The following is a 19042-nucleotide window of genomic DNA, read 5'->3' on the forward strand; positions in this document are numbered from 1 at the left end:
GTTGCCAAATCCTCCCTCACATGCAGGGAATGAGTCAGGGAGGCAGCTGCAAGTGTGAAGATAGGGTGGAGGGGGGGAACTATATGTGGACAGAGTTGTACACAGCGGGTGAGCATACTGTACATAGGAGAGAGGAAGTATGAGATTCCAATTTGACCTCCACCCTAACTTCTGTTCATCAGCACCCATTTCTTGAAAACAGGTTCAAATTTCAAAAGAAATTTTAGATGCCGTTTTAAATGCTTTTATCATTCATCAGAGTATTTCAACCTCACCAAAATACTATAAAACAAAAAAAAGATCTATTAGTGAGTGATAAAGAATTATACCCTCACACTGCACCCTATACCTTTCAGTATTAGTTCATTAATAAAATGAGATTGTAAGGTGTAATATGTGGGTGTGCTTCTTTTCTTCTGTCAGCGACAATCTCCTAAGTTGGGTCAGGTGAATAAAACATTCAATCAGTGGAGCTGCTTTTACAAAAAGAAAAAGCTAAAGTTAAAAGCTTAATGTACTGTACGAAGCCACCTCTACTGTACATATGATGATTACACAACTGGATTGTACAGTACTTTAAAAAATATTAAAGATAATAGAAACCTTCAAAATGGCAGAATAACAGTTTAAATAAGTTTTCTGATAGTTCTTTAAATAACCATTTGATGCCTGACACTATGATTAACATGTCCATAGTTCAGTTTAGCACCCTCTAGTGTCTATACATGTACAGTGAATGTAAGAAATTGAATTTCTCTTTTCTCAATTGTTAGATCAAAGCGTGTTATTTATGTCTTGGAAGAGGTTGTATTTTAAAAATGGCCCATTTATCCTGAGAGGCGCAAAAAATACATCAATAAAGTTTTGGCACAAATATTTTTTATGCCTCAGTATACAGCTGAGAATGTAACAGCTTTACTGGTAAAGAGTAATTTGCCTTCAACCTATGGAAGAAAATATTTCCGTATCTGTACTGTCCTTTATGTCCATAAAGTGAATAATGGTGTTGGTATTATAAACACCAAAGAAAGGGGAAAAAGGCCTAAAAATGTCGTTGTTTACCTCTCCAACAGCATTGGACAAGATGTGGACTATTTTCTCATGCGGCGTCGCCACAACACTCTGTCCGTTGATCTCTATGATTCGGTGACCGACTCGAACACCCCCACGCTCCGCTATTCCTCCTCTCATAAGGCTACAGATCTGCAGGTCAACAAGGGTCAACAACATCCACACGGTCACACTTGCCACACACGTCAGGCGATTGCAAATCACTACACAGCTCACCTTGAAGAGCGGAGTGGACAACTGTTGTACCGAACCTTTCATTTCAGGAATCTTCAGCTTTTTTAAACACTAAATAAATCAGATTTGAAAACAGAACTGCTAACAAATCATTATAAAATTACACCTCAAACAAAACAGGCATAACAGATAATAGATATACAGGCATAATAGATCTACTCTATCTACTTTGTACTATTAACTCCCAGTGTGAGCTGTCACATTGTAAAGACAGGGTCCATGAAATGAGAAACGTACAATTCCGTTCTGAACACTAAAGCCCAGCTGATATCTGAGGTCCGGTCTTCTGATGAGGACTGTTGTCACAGGCGGACATCTCACAATGTTCAGCTTTATCCGTGATTGATTTTTTAAACCCTGAGAGAAAAAACAGAGAATAGTCTTACATATAGAGCTTAATGTCTACTCTGCGTTTGACATCAGTCCTTTCACAAGTCAGTGATGTTGAGTCAATGGCGAGACCTGAAATTACACTTACACATCTTTTCACTGTCAGCTAAACATCCCAGTAAAGCTGAACTGACAAAGATGGAGCCCTGCTGTGAACCTGTACTCAGTGGCTTGTACAACTGAACAACTAAAATCAGGAACAAGCTCAAAATCCAAAATCCAAACAAAATATGTTTATTTAATGAGACTAACAAAAATGGTTGTGCTGAGCTATAAAAGCATAAAATCTAACATACATATATATGCAATAAAAATGATATCTACTCCAAGGTTCAGAGTCCTGGTTCTCTTCTGCTTCAAGAGCTAATATTTTTCCTTGTTCCGTTAATTGAAATATCATTGCCTCTCATGCTGGTATTGACTTTTTTAACTTCTGTTTCTTATGCAGAAAACTGTGGACTGAGACTACCTTAGTAAACACGAACATTTTATCACTATCTACACCATCCACACCATTCAAACTTCTGTGTGTACCTTACAAAAGCCCCGTTACTGAGTTTAACACTGATTACTGACACTGATTGCAACTTTGATTTTGTGGCACCAAGAAAATGACTTTGTGGTCTCCTGATAAGCCTTGTTGCTTTTCCTGGCAATGCCTTCATGTACTGTAGCAATTCCACTCCTCAGATTTTGATGGCAGTTCTGCAAGCGGTCACAAGTTGGATTTTAACCTGCGATTCACCCTGTTCTCATCTTCCAGTCGAGTCTCTATGATGCCATGTGCTGATCAACCCTGATTATGCTTTTAATATAGACTCCCTAAGCAAAGTCACTCCGTTTTTCCTGAATTGTCTGATTCGTGATTGCAATTGTCTTTGACCAGATGGGCAATTCAAATCAATTTAAAAATCCCTCTTTCTGACTTGTCCCAGCTTTAGCCCAATCGACCACACTAGAATAGGCTCGACAGCTTTCAGCAAGACATTCAGCCTCCTGATGACGGATGAGTGGATGTCCATACTAGGTTTGCACAGTGGCCACTAGGGGAACACCAAGAACACTGAAAGATCTGGATGACGGGGCTCAGCTGTATAACTATTTTAACTATCATTCTCAACATTTTAGCCCAAAAGTAACATACACTTCTTGACAACCGGGTCAGGAAATCAAACTCCTTGCCTATTTTAAAATCTCGCTTTAAAACATAACTGTTTAAACTGGATTTTTTCAAATAGATTTTATAATGTGTATCCCACGGTTATTTTTGAACACTTAATATGTTGACTTATTTTTTATGGGACTGTAAAGCTGAATATGGATGAAAAGTACTTTGCAACATTCACTCCACCTAACTATACTCAAACTAATATGCCCTCCCTTCTTGCCACCATTTAATATTTCTTTACAGTGCTGCCAGTGAACTTTGGTAAGTTAAGCCAACTCCTCTGTTCTCACACTTGCACTGTGCCGGAACGTGAGATCAGGGAACAGTCTGCCTTTTCTCTAGACCTAATGACAACTCTTCTGCATGACGACTGAGGCAACACCTTTGGTCTTAGCTGATCGTCTGAAATAAATTCAGACTCGCTTTCTTTCTTTGAAGCCAAAATAAAAACTGCCAGAGTGACAGGATGTATTTCAGTATCTAAAAACATCAGTTTTCGCTCACCCCTATGTCACAGTGTGTGTCAATTCAAAGACACTATATCGATAGATATGCCAGGGATTTAAATACACATACATACACACTGCCACAAAAAGCACTGAGACTTGAGTAAGTAACTGGGAAACCCGTCAGTGGTGCTGGGACACAAGGAGTAAGTGCTGCACCTTTATGATGCTCTGACAAGTGGAGAGGGGCAGGCCCACCAGGCTGGTGCCGTTGATGGACATGATCTGGTCCCCGATGTTCAGTCTCCCAGACTTCTCAGCTGGGCCACTGTGCATCATGTTGGCAATGATGACCGTGGGCAGGATGGATCCCCAGCCTGACTCCACGATCACCACTCCCAGAATCTCCCCTTTCTGCTTCTCGATGTAGACCTGCAAGAAGCAAGACGTGGCCCAGCCTCTGAAGCAAACTCAATCAGACAGATCCTTTCAGTTTCTAACGACACCGTAGGTTTGTGAAACGCAAAGCCAAAAACCTTTTATGCATGCATAATGCCTGGCATAGAAGCTCTTCTAAATGATCAAAGAAAACCCAAATGAGTAAATGATTCCTCTGACCACAGGAAACATTCCTTTGCATTCAGTGATACTGAGAGAGTGGTACAGTATGCTAAATCAAACCTCATTTTTAGCCAATGCTAAGATCAGGACAGGTGTGGGACTGAGAATGAAAGCAATGTAAAGATGTAAAGAAAAACAATATTGGGAACAAAATATAAAAAATTGTGAAGTTTTACATAATCATAAAAAGCTGATGCAACGCTTTTAATTTCAGCTTATCTATAATGTTGTTATGCAACTCTGGAAAAAAAAGCATTAAAGTTAAAAATACGTTTTTATATTTTATATTTCAAATAAAACCTCATTGGTCTTGCAATGTCATTGGAGTGAGATCTGATAAGAGACTCTAAATGAACTATTGACTTTTCAGGAACATTATGTGGGCTGTTTAGGAGGGGATCCCAAGCCTGGATCAAAAAATAAATATTATCCCACCCCAAAAAAAGAAAAGTGGGTTTCATGGCCTCCAGAACATTTTTGTTAACCTTTTCCCCCCTTTAACTTAAAGTTCTACTCGATCTTGTAGCCTGATCTCATCAGATCTCAGAAGCATGGCCTTCTGTCAATACTGCCTGGTCAATACTTGAACGGAAGACCAGTAGGAGGCACTGTTCTCGCTGAATGACACATTTCAGACAAATGCTCCTGTTTCATATCTGGGAGGAGGGTTGTTAAGTCTGGTGTCCTGGTTAATTCTACCATGGAATCTTGTCCAGTTTTTCCCTCTTATTTCAAGTGGTGTAAATGATTTCTTGCTTCTCAGCCTTAACATTTGTCTAGGAATGATGTTGGTACATAATGGCTTAAGGAAGGTGGATTAAGTGTTTTTGAATCCTTTGGGCTGGAAAGCACTATTTAAATTCCCTTTCAATTAAATTAAACATCCCATTACATTCAGGAGTAGACAATTCTATTTTGCTTTTCTGTTGCTAGCAAATAACAGACTACTAGACACATCCAGATAAAACTATTTTCTTCAGTAAAACTACAGACAAGAATTGTTTTGCATTTCTGGTGAAGGTCTTTCCCTAACAGGAAGAGCCAAGAGTCAAAGACTGTAGGGGCCTGATTTATGATTTATAAGCGCTGGCTCAGAAAAGAAACAACAGAGAATCCTTGAACTTCCAGCCAATGAACCTAATCCTGATCGACGAACTCACAGGCCAGCACTTCTGAGCCAGATTTTCTTGCACTCATGGAGTGTGAACAAGGGTGAAAGATGGCTGTTAATTGACCTCCCGCTGAACGGTCAACGTACGTCTTTGCAGTTTTCCGATTTGGAGAAGTGGATGAGGTCATCGTTGTACATATCCTGCGTGTTGAGAAGGTCGCTGTACTCCTTTTGGCTCAGGTCCTCGGGGTTAATCCCATTGGCTCGAAGAAACTCCTGGTAGGCCACGCTGAATGCCTGTCCAATGGACTGTGCGATGAGCTGGGCCTGCGGAGGAGAGAAACAAAAATCCAGCTGGTTTCACACGGACATCTGATTAATTAAGGTCGTTCACACTGTTGACAAGCCTCTGGCTGAAGTACCACTGCAGTGACTATTGAGTTTAATTGCCTGGGTGTTTTGGATGGTATTAGGCCTGGATATACAAAATCCCTCCAAATGTATGGATCTGTACTTGTGAATGAAAAAACAGTCTGACTGTTTTAATAAAGCATTCTGAAACAAATAGCAGCTGGGGTTTGGGTCTTTTTAAAATGTCTTAAGATGCATTGTCTTCTTTGTATGTGACAGAACGTTTTATTATTTATTCATTCTTAGAACCCCGCTCATCGGTACAAGTCGCTTCTAAAATGTATATTCTATAAAGTACAAAGCTCTTAAACTGCTTTTTTTCATCCTCAATTCCCATTTATCGCATGATAAACATTTTACTGAACCTAATGTGTTTTTAAGGACTTTTTTAGATCCCACTTAGAAAAACATTGGTCACCATGGTAAAAAATTATATTCTTGCTCTGGAACCAATCTGGTGAAGAAGAGAAACCAGATACATTCTGGGGCTTAAAGAAGTGTCCTATACTGGCAGGCTGAAAGAGCTGAACCTTTTTAACCTCAAACAGAGAAGACAGAGAGGGACCAGATCCAAATACTCAGAATCCTCAAAGGCATTGAATCTAGTGAACTTCTTATATATCAGTTAACAGTGAAATACAAACCAGAGGTCAGAAGTGGAAACTACGTGGAAGAGCATTTACTTCTGAGAACAGGAGAAATGTCTTAACACAAGGGTTGCAGGAGACTAGAACAAACCACCCAGCCATTTTGTTGAAGCCGTTTGATCATTTAGCTACTAATGACCAAATGGATTATATTGGGCGTATAGATTTATCACACAAAAGGTTTTTAAAAGGTTATAAACCCACAGCAAAGATGGTCATTTTGAACCTCTGTGTTTTATTCTTAGAAAACCTACCAAGACAGGAATGAGAAGCAAAGTACTTTTACGTCATGTAGCTATTCTTCATGAACAATACATTTTTTCTAAGACCTTCCAGCTCATGTAACCTGAAACTGTTCAAATAGTCATGCATTAAAATTCTTATTAGCTTTCTTGCTCTATTACAGCAATGACAAGCATTAGCCCATTTGATTAATCCTGATGAAGAACATGGCTTTAAATGGCTTGAAATTGAGTAATACATTTAAACTGTAAAACAAGCTGTAAATTAATTTCAATTCAACTGCTTCGTAGTACTCGGTACCAATCATGGACCACTCTGTGAAGAAGCCCAGCTGTGTTAAGTGTCCTAAATTTATCTACACACCGCACACTCATTGGTAATTGTAGGGATCTCACAGGGATAATCCATCATCCCTCAATTCTCCTCCTACTGATCAACCACACATACAATAATCTTCCTGACCCTGTGACCATGGCTCAGTGGTGAGGCTGTGTTCAAAAGCATATCATTCAGCTCAATTCCAGTAATGGCTGTCATTTGGCGTAAAGCTATAACATCTGCTGGGAAAGTGATGTGAAATTGCCATGGGATGTATTTGTAACGGCAGTTAAAAATGAAAAGCGACGCTTCATAAAAACGGCCGTTTGTAAAGACACGCATGAAACCTCAAATGGACGCGGCTATAAAACCAGCATGTTTTCAGAATCGCCCCTTTTCAGAATAAGAGAAAGAAAACTTTTGAGTCCAGCTATGAATTGTCTTGTCGTTTTAGTACTCTGACCTCCTACCAACCCACACAACAAAACGATGTTAAATAACGACTCAATGGCAGCCCTTATTCCTAACCGCGACCGCTAGCGCTCGTCAGCCCGCCGTATGGAGCGCCGCCGTCGCCGTGGAGAGCCATTCTTACGTCCTCGGACTCGAAGACGTGGCAGATCATCTTGTACTGCCTCTTCTCGTCCTGCGCCGGGTGGGAGGCCTCCACGTTCTCCTGGGAGTTGGAGCGAGGCATCCTCCGCCGCGCCATGAGCACCACGATGTTCCCGATGTCCGCGATGTACGAGATGGTCCGCAGCGGGTGGTCCATCATCGTCTCCTGTGGAAGTAGAGAGGACGCAGGCGTGCATGGAGGAAGGTCAGGAGATCTGCAGGGCGGGGGCTACAAGAACGACTGGCAACTCCAGCTCAGTAAAGGCTTGGCCAAAGAACCAAATACAGGGGCATCTTAGAGGCAAGCTACCCTATAAGAACAATGTCGGAATACAGCTGAAGACACACATACATAATAATTAAAATAATTTTGGATATTTCAGCACAAACAAGTCCAAGTATGACCATGCCGCCATAATCTAAGGTTATGCTTATTTATAATATAATATGGATGTACTGGGCAAACAATTCAGGTAAAGAAACAGACTCTTAATAATGTCTAGCTGGTAGTCCTTTGTCCTTTTCATAGTAGACAAACAGCATACTATTTGTCCTCACTACCTGGGTTTATAAATGGACAGAAAAGATTGATTGACTGATCTCTCCCTACCAGGTTACCACCTGTTTCAGAAATTTACCTCAGAAAATTGCTACCAGTCTATTAAAGACAGAACTACCCGGTATTTGAAAAGTTTCTTTCCAGGGTAAAATCCTTTTAACATGAAATGTACTTGGTTAACAAAGGTGATTTTGATTCTTCTGGAACTGATAAAAATGTCCTGAAAAATCGTAATATTTTTTCTTTAAAAGGCACAGTAAGAAAAAAGACTTCAGCAACGTTGTTATATGGACTGTACCAAGTCTAATACTTTCTCACGTGTTGCACGCTCCATAGAACAGTTGCTTAGTGTTTTAACATGTGTGAATGGATCTACTGACAACAAAGTTGACATGGCCAGCAGAAAAACCTTCCCATCATACTTCTCTCCCTCTTTTCATGCATTTAAAACCTCCTGTATAATCCAATTTATCACGGTACCTTCATGTTCCAATTAAGACAATGGTAATTTATTTCTGAAGCGACACTAATATTGCCTTGCTGTGAAGCCCTCCAGTATTCTCAAAATGTTACGCTTTCAATATCAGCTAAGTTGTGCATAGAGGTATAATACAATATAGTTTAAATTAAACATGCTTTTATTATATCTGCTGCTGTTAGAGCTATTTCATTATAAATGATGACATTTAAAACAAGGAAACAGATTCAGTGCCCAACTCTGGAACAAATACACATTTATTAAAACTATATATCCATAGAGCAGCTTATTGATTGTTTTCACTAATTTGTAACAATTTCTATACCCTCATTTAAAAATGTAACATGGTTTCAAATATATAAGAAAGGTCCAACACAAATTATACTTAGTGACATTATTATCCAAAAGCTATTCACCAGGAAGGGAAATTCTTTTATAATATGGGGAGAAAAAAAGTCCCCTTTCTTACATTATTCGGAAACTTGTATATGCTGGATCTTTACAGTATCAACACTAACATCAAAGTGTATGACAGGCTAATTAAAATCGAATCTATTTGAAACCCCACACAGTTCACCACATCATCAAAAGGTGACAAAAATCAGAATGACTTTGAACCACTTGCAAAGTAACAACACCCTAGAAAAGCAATATGAATTGTTCATAAAGGAATATGTGATGCCTGTTCTCTTTTCAATAAACAGATCTTAACATGAAAAATCAATATTGTGACCTTGAGGCAATACTAGACATTTAGTTACACATTGAACTGACAGTGCATATGAAGCTGTAGGGGATTTAACATCTGCTCATAGAAATGAGAAATTGAGGTTCTTACAAATAGATCAAAGAAACTGTAAATACTTTCAAGGTCTTTTCACTGGTAATAATGTAAATGGGATTTATTTTTAACAAGACACCAGGATTCATTTTAAAAAAGCGTTCTAAATGATCAATTAAGTAACCACCGCATGGAGAGGCTCTCTAAGCTGATTATAAAGTCATAACCCCAGCATGTAACTTGATTGCTTCAAAATCCTTACACACAGTTTGGTGATTCTCAACCAGACAAAGTGAACTGATATAAAACTGTCCTTCTTCATGAGTAAATTGGTTAGTTGTATACTTACAAATTACCTATCTCAGAATGCTTTGTGTACTATTTACAGACATGGCATGAACATCATAAACATCGTGACAGAACAACGAGACACCAGCTCCAGCCTTTCAGTATCATTACAGGGAAAACAGGGAGCTTAAGTAAGAGAGACAGGCTGACTGAACTCTACCTGTGAGTCTGCGTTCAGCACTTTGATTCTCTGAGTGGAAATGAAGAGGTCCACTTCAGTCATGGGTTGGGACTCGCCTTCTGGTGCCTGCAAAGACAGAACTGGAACTCTAATCATGACTGCTATCATCGATAAAACTGTCATCACTGTTGTTATTATTATTGTTGTTGTTATTATTATTATCATTATTATTGTTATTATTAAAACCTGCTCACAGCAAAAAGTCAGAAGTCAGTTACAACCACACCAGAGAAAAATTGAAGGCTGGAAGCACTTCTGTACAGTATTTGAACAAATGCATTTCTAGCATGTCCTCTTTTGAAGCACTGAACTTGAAGGCTTATATATTGCAGTTTGGATTAATAAAAGAAACAAACAGAGAAAAAACTCACTCCATAAACTGGAAAACCTACATGGACAAGCAAAGTGCCACTGTATTCTGCCTTCAATGGAACTCTGGTAAACAGCTTATTAAGTAGACACAATCATCTTTGGAACAATCCTTGCTAGCAAAGTATTTTAAGTGTTATGCAGGGATATGTAACAGTAAAGGCTATTTTATTCTCAGCCATGGACACAGTCTATGAAACCTAAAGAGAAGCTACACTACAATTAAAATGTCATTATGAATAACAATATGAATAAGTAAACAGAATTGGGTACAAACATATCAGAAAACACCACAGAAATCAGTAAAAAAGTCACAAAACTACATAAAAATGTATAACACCTGCATAATACTTTTCTGCATCCAGCAATTTACACCACATATCAATTACTGTTTAAACAACTCCACTGAACACAGATTTTCTTCTTGTTGGTCAATGCCTGGAAAAGTCCAAAGAGCTGCATATTTCCCATGAAATGAAAAATGCCAGATAAAGAAACAAACACAGATATGCTTTCACAAACGAAGTTGTGACCATGAACTTAAATTTCTTTTTTTGCTGGATTCAGAAAATGTAATTAAATTAAAAAAAAGAGAGAAATCAAAAGGCAAAAATGCAAAGCAACAGGCAGAAAACATCGAGCCAATGACAGATTTACTGCACCTTCTTCCTGCTTTTGGCTAATTTCTGGGCCATCTGCTTAGCATGGAATAAACAGAGACAGGAGAATGGTTAGAGCAGAGCCACACAGACTGTCAGACAGGGGGAGCAACACGTCAGATCTGCCTGGAGACTCAGGACTTGACAAAGTCTGGTTTTTGCGCCTCCTGGCTGGGACTCTGAATATAAAAAATGGATTACAAACAAAGAATCACATATTTGTAAGTGTCTCTTACTGCATAAGGGTCTCACATACAGGTTCTGGGAGAGGGAAAAGTCCCCGCTTCTCTCTGGCATTGCTGTGACACAGCTCTCCAAACAGGGCTATTACTATTCATTTATTGGACTGCCGCTTGAATCGAAACTGACTTAAATTTTGCCATTTACACAGCTAGTTGTGTTTACTGAAAATTCAGGTGACGCACAATTCTCAAGAGTACACCATGTGTCCCAATGGGGTTTTGAGCCCATGACCTCTCAGTTGTGAGTCCAGAACCCTGACCACAGCTCCACACTGCAGGGCCACTTGATTTCAGCCACCTTTGTCAAATCAGGCAATCAGGAAAATATTGCAGATAATATTTTAGGTGCAAGCTTTTAAATCTGGTCATGTCTGCCCATTTAAAGACAGCATCACCTACTGTACAAATAGAATATTTAGTAGCTTTGCATTGTGAAACAAATGGCAGATTTAAAACGGATGCTAAACGTGACCCTTTTTTGAACCCTTCAAATTCTCTTGTCAAAAGGTAAAACTATATCGTTGATAAAGGTAAAAAAACTGTTTTTAAAATGCCTTTTAGGAAATAATGGTATTTTGTAAAAAATAAGATGCTGAATTTCTATTGATGTGGTGCTTTTTTTCTACTGCACAACTACAATTAAAGTAGCCCATTGTCCACCAGATGGCGCTCTTGTTTTTTTAAAAAAACGTTACATGTTAATCATGGTATAAGCATACATTTTGCTCAAATTTTGCTAGTTTTTGAAAGTTCATTGCTTTTCAGAGTTAAATAGACAGCCAATAATTAAGTAGATGCACAAGAAAAAATAATAATCTGAGACTTTACACATCTCGATAAAATTTGCTGCCTCGATGCATATTTCAACATGTAGTATTAAATTATTGATTACATTTTAGGTAAATGTTTCTACGTTTGTGTCTAATTGCTAATGTTTCTCATTTCAAATTTAATAGAATAAAACTAGGTTCCAAAACAAAGATAAAATGATAAGATGAAACTTTTCTACCAAAATATAAGGAATGTAAACGGGTTCGATGGGCCAGATGGCCAGATGGCCTCTTCTAACTTATAGCCTTACTGCTTTATTATTTTTATTTAAAATTGTATTTTATTTCATATACTTTCCCCAGTATGCAAAACATAATCTAAATACTGTATACAATGGACAGTGGTTTGCTGTAATACCCTGCTTCTCAGAAAAGCCCCAGGTCAAAGTCAAACATAAGTATACAGGTACTCCTTAATTTATATGTTCTAAGTTAGTACATCTTTTTGTCTAATGCTTCACAAGAATATACAATATACCACTTCCTAATATAGGACACTATCATTCTTAATTTGGAGACGCCAGGGACAGACAGCCTGGCAGAGCGCTTGAGACAATATAAGCTGAGTGCTATGAGCTGGTTAGCCATTGTCACTTAAGTGACACACAGGCAGCTTGGCTTTCTCTGCGTTTGTCTGCTTCCAACCTCCGTTCATCTCACACTTACTCGATGCCTGATGTATATTAAAATGTCTTTCTCGTCTTGGACTGTGCCTTATATTTACTGTATATTGTATGAAATCTAGAATAACTTCAAGAAAACACTCAGGCAAGGTAAACTACTGCATGAAAAAATCTATTCAGAAATAAACTTGTAAATAAAACATTATTAATTTGAAGTCATTATAAAACTCCAAAACAAACGGCCATAAAATTCAATAAATAAAAAACTATAATAGTCAGCTACAAATCTAACGAAGGAAAGCATATGTAATGTTACTTACAAGATTTGAAAATAAACGGCATTTAAAAGGGCACATGAATACTCAGTTAATTTATAAATTGTTGATTTACGCAATGTTTTTCAGGAACGTTATCTGCCATGTAAAATAAGAACTACTTGTATAAAGAGAAGAATTTTATGTACTATCCCTTTTTCTTTCAAATTTGGGCTTATTATGTGTATTTATTCCTTTTCTTTAATGCATTAATGCATTAATATTAATTTCAAAACTAAACACCTGGCATATTGATGTACAGCATGTTATTCTGTCGACTGACAGAAGATAAGAAAAATCCAAAGGAATCACAAGAACAAAACACAAAGCTGAAGACAACTCAGCATCACAGCAGAGCGGATATGTTTTCAACAGGTTTGTGGATCTTTGATATTTTTTGTCTTGTCTCTTCCACCGTCTGACAAAAAAAAAGAACATGAATGTCAATTTAAACTAACAATGACTGGGTACAGACACATCTGGAATGCAGCCTGTGCTTGTAAAAATAATTCTTGATGTTTGCATTCAGCATTTTTTATATGCAATAAAAAATGCAGAGCCAAATATTGAAGACATTTGAAAGCATGATGTGGGCAAAATGCATCGGCAGAATTAAGATGGGCCCAGCAAGATTAACAAAGGGGAAACAATATGATCGTGCAAAAACGTCACACAACATTTACCCTTCTAGATATTTCTAAAACTGACTCCTGTGCAGCTTTCACACTGAACAGGAAATTGATTATTAGGAAAAAAAGCCCAAATCTCTTGTTTGTTTTCAGTTGAAGGCAAACAAGATATTCACCCAAGTGTGGAATACTATTTTCCCAAAAAGAGAAGAATCAGTTATACAGCACAGAAATTGTTTATTGATATGTTTTCATTCACCCATCATTTTTTGGGGCTAAAACCATGCTCGATGACCCAAACTCAGCTCCCCACCCTGCAATTGGAAATTAGTCTGACAGGGGACATAATGTGATCACTAAGAAGCAGTAGGAACAGCAACAGAAAAAGTGACATCTTTAGTCAGTTCCAGAACAGGGAAGCTTGTATTTGGTTTCAGAATTGGGTGCATTCCAAGCAGTCATCATGGTAACTGGCTTGTGAGGTTTCCTGGCTAAACGCTGGTCATCAGACCGTATCGCCATTTTCAAACCAAACGCACAAGATTATGGTTGCCCATCAGCCAAGCCTGAAAACATTCAATGGCAGGTTAGAAACAAGAGAGGCTTGACACGCAAGGCTGCCGTTGAATGGTAGATCAAGTGACGGGAGTGTTTTAGTGTGCGAAAACATCAGCCATATCTCTGCAGTACCAGGTGGGGAAGAGGCCTTCGTGTGACATTAGGTCAAGCCCCACAGCAGCAGCCATGCAGTGGTGCAACTGCAGGAATCTCCAGCTCACTGAAAACAAGTGGGGGGCTAAAAGGCAAGGCTACTGACTGGTTTTCAGCAGGTTATTTTAATGTACACTCAACCCTCGCTCTACGGGCACAGTTGGTTCCAAATGGTCTGCGCGTAGGCAAAAAAATCCAAGTCTCTAATCTGTTCCAAGTGCTTGTAACTGGATATAACCCAGTTACCAGCACTTTCCGATGCAAGTTGTTATGTTTATGAAGCAGTTATGCAGAGAAATAAAATCTCTTCCCAGTTCCCCATAACTGTCTGTGAGACCTATGCGTTTGTGGTGGGAGAGACCACCATCTACCTGGCTGAAGTGAAATCCCTGGCTAGACACAACATCCAGAGCTACGGAGTCATAACCAGAGACAGCACTTCCAGACCGCTGGTGGAGTGTCACCATGTGAGGGGAATCTGGCCAGTACAGGGTACCTGGTGAAGAGCCCCTACCTGCCCTCTGCTGTGCTGTCACAGAGAGCGTCTGGGGCACAGCTCCGGATTTCTACAGATGAGAGCTACTCCAGGTTCTACCTTCAGTACCACCGGCCTCTCCGGGCTCCTGGTGGGGAACCCAGTCTACCTGGAGGTGCAACTGCCGAACACTCCTGACCCCAGCCTGGTGCACCACTACTCCCCGCTCTGGTCAGACTGGCTGGGTGATGCTCTGGACTACGGCCACACTTCCACCCTGCACATCCACCCCAGGCTGCCTCTGCCCAAGGACCACCCCCGCCTCCACATCTACACCTTCCAGTTCCTGGCCAGCTCCTCCTACTCCTACATCAATGAGGAAATCTACTTCATGTGCTGCGCAGAGCTGTGTCTACCGTCTGAACGGTAGTGTGTGGAGTGCTGCTGTGATGGCCGCAAAATCCCAGTGCTAGAAAACCCAGATGTTGACAAATGCCGTGGGAACACCCTGCCCTGGATGAGATGTGGCCCTTAGAGACTGAGGGACAGGTTAACCAGGACCTGGCACTGTCTCTTGGGGATGGTCCCAACAGTTAATATTGAGGAAAGTCAATTCTAATAAAGATGGTGCTCTACTGGGAAAACAAAAATAGGATTTGAATACTTGGCAATAGTCAAGATGCATACCTTGTTTGTAAATATTGTAACTTGTATGTTGTATGTTAATGTTGTGTGTTGCTTACTGTGCGTACTGTATTATTAATAAATGTTTGTTAAAAAAACAAAAGAAAGAAAATGTCTATATTACAAATGAACAATAAATATGACATGAACTAATCAAAATTTCTAACACAAAAACTGTTTATTACATTAGTTAATTAATCTTGTGCAGTTAAAGACAGAATAAAGGCCATATCTATAAAAGTAAGATAGAGCATTAAGCTATCTGGTGATATTAATATTGTGCACTCAGAGTGTGCATAATCAGAATAAAACATTCCATTGTATGAAACGCTAAAATTTAAATCTCTATGACTGTTGATAAATGTAAAGAACACCTGTCAAGGTTTAGGTTGTTAGAGGTCATGAGGAAATAAACCATACTATATTTCAGAATACTGTCAAAATGCAATACAAATACTGAAACAAACATTGTTTTAACGCCTCTCTGTACAAAAACTGAAAGTGTTTATTAAAAACTAACTCTAATGAATGAACACTATTTCAATGTCTAAAAATATGTGTTTTTTAAAAAACCCTTAGACAGTGCAAGTTGTTCCATGTTAACCAAGTTATTCTATGATGTATTTTCTATGTGTTCTATATCAGAGTTAGAATTTGGAAGGTACTGTAAGAAGCCATATTGCGCCTGCAAATCTATCAGAACTCCGTGTACTGAGCTAGTTACAGAGGTAACTTCATCCTCTCTTGAGTCTAGACAGTGTAACACCCAGTATTCTGGGCAGGGTGCAGTTACCCACTGCCTATAGGGAGTGGTACTGTGCGTGTTTGGAGCCTGCAAGCTACTGGGATCGAATCCCAGCAGGAACAGGAAGAACTTCACCTGCCATATAAAGAATCTGGCCAAAAAAGTGCCGTCTCACACTTCCAAAATTAAAAAAAGGAAGCTCGAGAGTGATTTGATTTGCCAAAATCACATTTAGACACAGGTGCAGCTAGACTATGCATTTGCACCAGGTGTCTGATCCCTGCTGTTTGTCTACAGGTCCCACATTCAGTCCTACAGGGTGTTTAAGACAAACAAATGGGAAGCTGGCAGCGTCAGTAAACAGGGGAGATTAGTGTCACCTGTGTTGGATTCATCACCTTAATTCTGCTGACGGCCTCCTGGGCTTGCATCATGCGCACGTTCTTGGAGGGGGTTTTGTCTGAGAGCAGCTGTGTGGACCCAAGGTAATTGGCTGCAAATATGATGCCATCAATAAGGTCTTCAGGGTCGCAGGGCCCAGGAACTGCAAAACAGAAGACATCATCTCACAAGAGCAGCCTGGCAATGGAGAGACAGCGTCCAATTCAACTACAGAAGATGAACACCCTGACACAAATATTTCGCTTGTGTATGAGTTGTAATTCTATTCATTGCTATGTCATACAAGAATATTGAAACAGCTGCAGTCCCCTCCTCATTTTAGAAATGTTTACACTGGTTAGCTGTTGGGAAAACATGGAAAGCACTGAAACACCCCTAGAAGTTTTAAAGATTAAGAATAAACCCAAGACAGAGTTTCCAGTTTCATTCAAGTTTTGCGTCGATCCACATTACATTGTTCTTTTTGGCCTCGGCTTCAAACAGAGAGACAAAAATGACTCACAAGAACAAAAAATTAAATGTTGATTTTCAATATACTGTGAAAGAATAGTATTCTGCTATTTAATATGAACTACTTCCAAAATATGCTTAAGACAGGGTAAGATGTCAAATCATAGAAGGAGAACATTATCAGTAATAGAGACAAGAACAAGTATCTTTGATTTTGATATTTTGATAAGACTGAAATTTACTGTACACATTATGAGACAGTATTAAATACATGTCAAGACTTCAGTGGGGTTGTACTGCAGAAAGAAGTGCTCTGGAGTGCCTGCCTTGTGCTCTCAGGAAGACCTAGAGACGAGGACTGCTGCTGTCACCTCCATAGCAGAACAAAAACGCACATGAATAAAACACACTTGATGTGACAGGTGGAATATGTCGGCTTGCACTGAGATCTGTTGTGGTCTGACTGCTGTACATGACAGCCACAGGGCTCCATCTAACAAGGTGGCTCATGAACCTCACACTGGACTGTGAAGCTGCAGGGCAATGAGTCTTCAGCAAAGCTCTTCTCTGTTATGCACCAGTTGTAGACATCCTCTATGACAACACGACCCACTAATCTACTGTAACCCATATGAGAAAGTGTTTGCTGACCCTCCATCAGTTATCCTGTTAATTAACTAATCCATCTCAAGTGAGTCTATTTACAGATATTACTTTGTGGCCTCTACCAGCAGGTCATTTGTGACTACAGTCCTTACTAAGGCTGGCCTACAACAATGACATTACAACAAGCTAGTTCAGCACTAAAAATACTCACTATTATCGAATCTTTCGTGCAGTCTCTCCCATATAATTTCTATTTATTTAGAAGGTTTATTTCCTTACATTAGAAAACGGAAACTCTTACCTTCAACATAAGTTGGGAAGGAAGCCAAGCTTTTCCTTGACTGCAATTGAAACAAAACAGTGTTTCAAGCACAGCCCAAACATGTCTGTGAACACCTACATCTGTGAAATTCAAAAGGCAAAGCTCTCAAAGACAGATCAGCACAATCCTGTCACTTGCTTTCATGGCCCACTGATGAGATGGGCACAAATCTGAATCATGAGCCTGACCCCAGGGCTCAACGGCAGATCAACAGTATTTACGCATGACATTTTAGAAAACACAACAGCACAAATAGTAACCGTACTATTATAGAGACCATACTACTATACTTCAGTAATACTCAATATTAAAATGTGGTTTAGCATCACTACCCTATTTTGTTTACTATGATTCAAATGTACAGATTTCGAAATAGACAATATCACCTGTTAAATATGCATTTCTAAAAATTTGCAATCATGATTTATTCACCTTAACAGTTCACTTCATAATAAAATTAAGAATATGGAACACTGAGTATAACTGAGTGCAGGTAACATAAAAAGGCAGTTGTACTTCTCTTTTTCATGTGTCAAGCTACAGTATACCCTAAATTCATGGAGTGTGATCTATAAATTCAATGGGACAGTACCCCACAAGTCATAAAGATGACATTTTGTTAAAAAAAGAAACTTAGTGGGCCAATTGTGTATTTTTTAATTTAGAATTGACATTTGTGTATAAATTTAAGGTTTTGAGACTAAAACCATGTGCCGCACAGGGACAATGAGAGTCTTCAGACACCCTCCATCAACATAAGAAGCTGTCAGAGCCACCTGCCACTTGATGTGCTGCAAAATCCCCAGTTCCTGAACAGGGGGAAAGATTTGCCTCCCCCTGCCATCACTGCAAGTTGCAGGATGTCCAAGAAGCTGGGTTCAGACCGTTGCGAGACAGGTTAGTTTTACCCTACTACTGATGTGTTGCTGCACTAGTAATCCTGCTCGGTACAAGAGGAACCGCATGCAGGTTCAGACATTTGGTGTCTGTGCTTGGGTGAGGAGACAATGGTGCGAAGCTACCGTCTGTGGGATTATGACTAAGTGCCTCTAAGTCAGAATCCCCCCTCAACGGTCAGAAGACCTTTTGGAAAATGTCTACTAAAATAAAGATTTTAAAAACATCTTTAAAAATGTTCAAGTAGGTAGCTGTGTCAGCATGCGTAGGCTGCAAAGGAACAAGTGAAGGTTTATTCCATGCTCACACCCGAAGAAGGCTCCACAGCCAAAACGTTGTGTTTCCTTTCTTCTCTTTTCAGTGTGGAATAAACCTTTTACTTGTGCCTTTAAAAATGTTTATTGGTAAGCAGAGAAATCTCAGAGCAATCCATGGGGAAGATACAAATCATTGTGCATCATC

General features: G+C 39.4%; 2 protein-coding genes across 8 annotated transcripts in view; one reads left to right on the plus strand and one right to left on the minus strand.

Annotated features, from left to right (window-relative positions):
• entrep1 (endosomal transmembrane epsin interactor 1) overlaps positions 1-2024 on the plus strand; it is a 29094-nt gene extending 27070 nt beyond the window's left edge. Inside the window, exon 12 of the transcript XR_015936045.1 lies at positions 1074-2024. The gene's annotated coding sequence lies outside the window, so the exon portion shown is untranslated. The remainder of the gene's footprint in view (positions 1-1073) is intronic.
• The window catches only part of apba1a (amyloid beta precursor protein binding family A member 1a), a 99325-nt gene that overhangs the window by 4143 nt on the left and 76140 nt on the right, over positions 1-19042 (minus strand). For 6 of the 7 annotated variants that reach the window (XM_088630073.1, XM_088630079.1, XM_088630076.1 and 3 more), the window contains 9 exons: positions 17663-17702; positions 16302-16447; positions 10654-10686; positions 9602-9688; positions 7256-7441; positions 5189-5368; positions 3529-3741; positions 1543-1662; positions 1063-1203 (listed from right to left, as the gene is read on the minus strand). In XM_088630073.1, the coding sequence (XP_088486199.1) occupies positions 1063-1203; positions 1543-1662; positions 3529-3741; positions 5189-5368; positions 7256-7441; positions 9602-9688; positions 10654-10686; positions 16302-16447; positions 17663-17702 (1146 nt within the window). The remainder of the gene's footprint in view (positions 1-1062; positions 1204-1542; positions 1663-3528; positions 3742-5188; positions 5369-7255; positions 7442-9601; positions 9689-10653; positions 10687-16301; positions 16448-17662; positions 17703-19042) is intronic. The other variant, XM_088630080.1, reaches the window with a different exon arrangement.

The sequence above is a fragment of the Lepisosteus platostomus genome, chromosome 4 (assembly GCF_059453375.1).
Source record: "Lepisosteus platostomus isolate fLepPlt1 chromosome 4, fLepPlt1.hap1, whole genome shotgun sequence".
Taxonomy (NCBI): domain Eukaryota; kingdom Metazoa; phylum Chordata; class Actinopteri; order Semionotiformes; family Lepisosteidae; genus Lepisosteus; species Lepisosteus platostomus.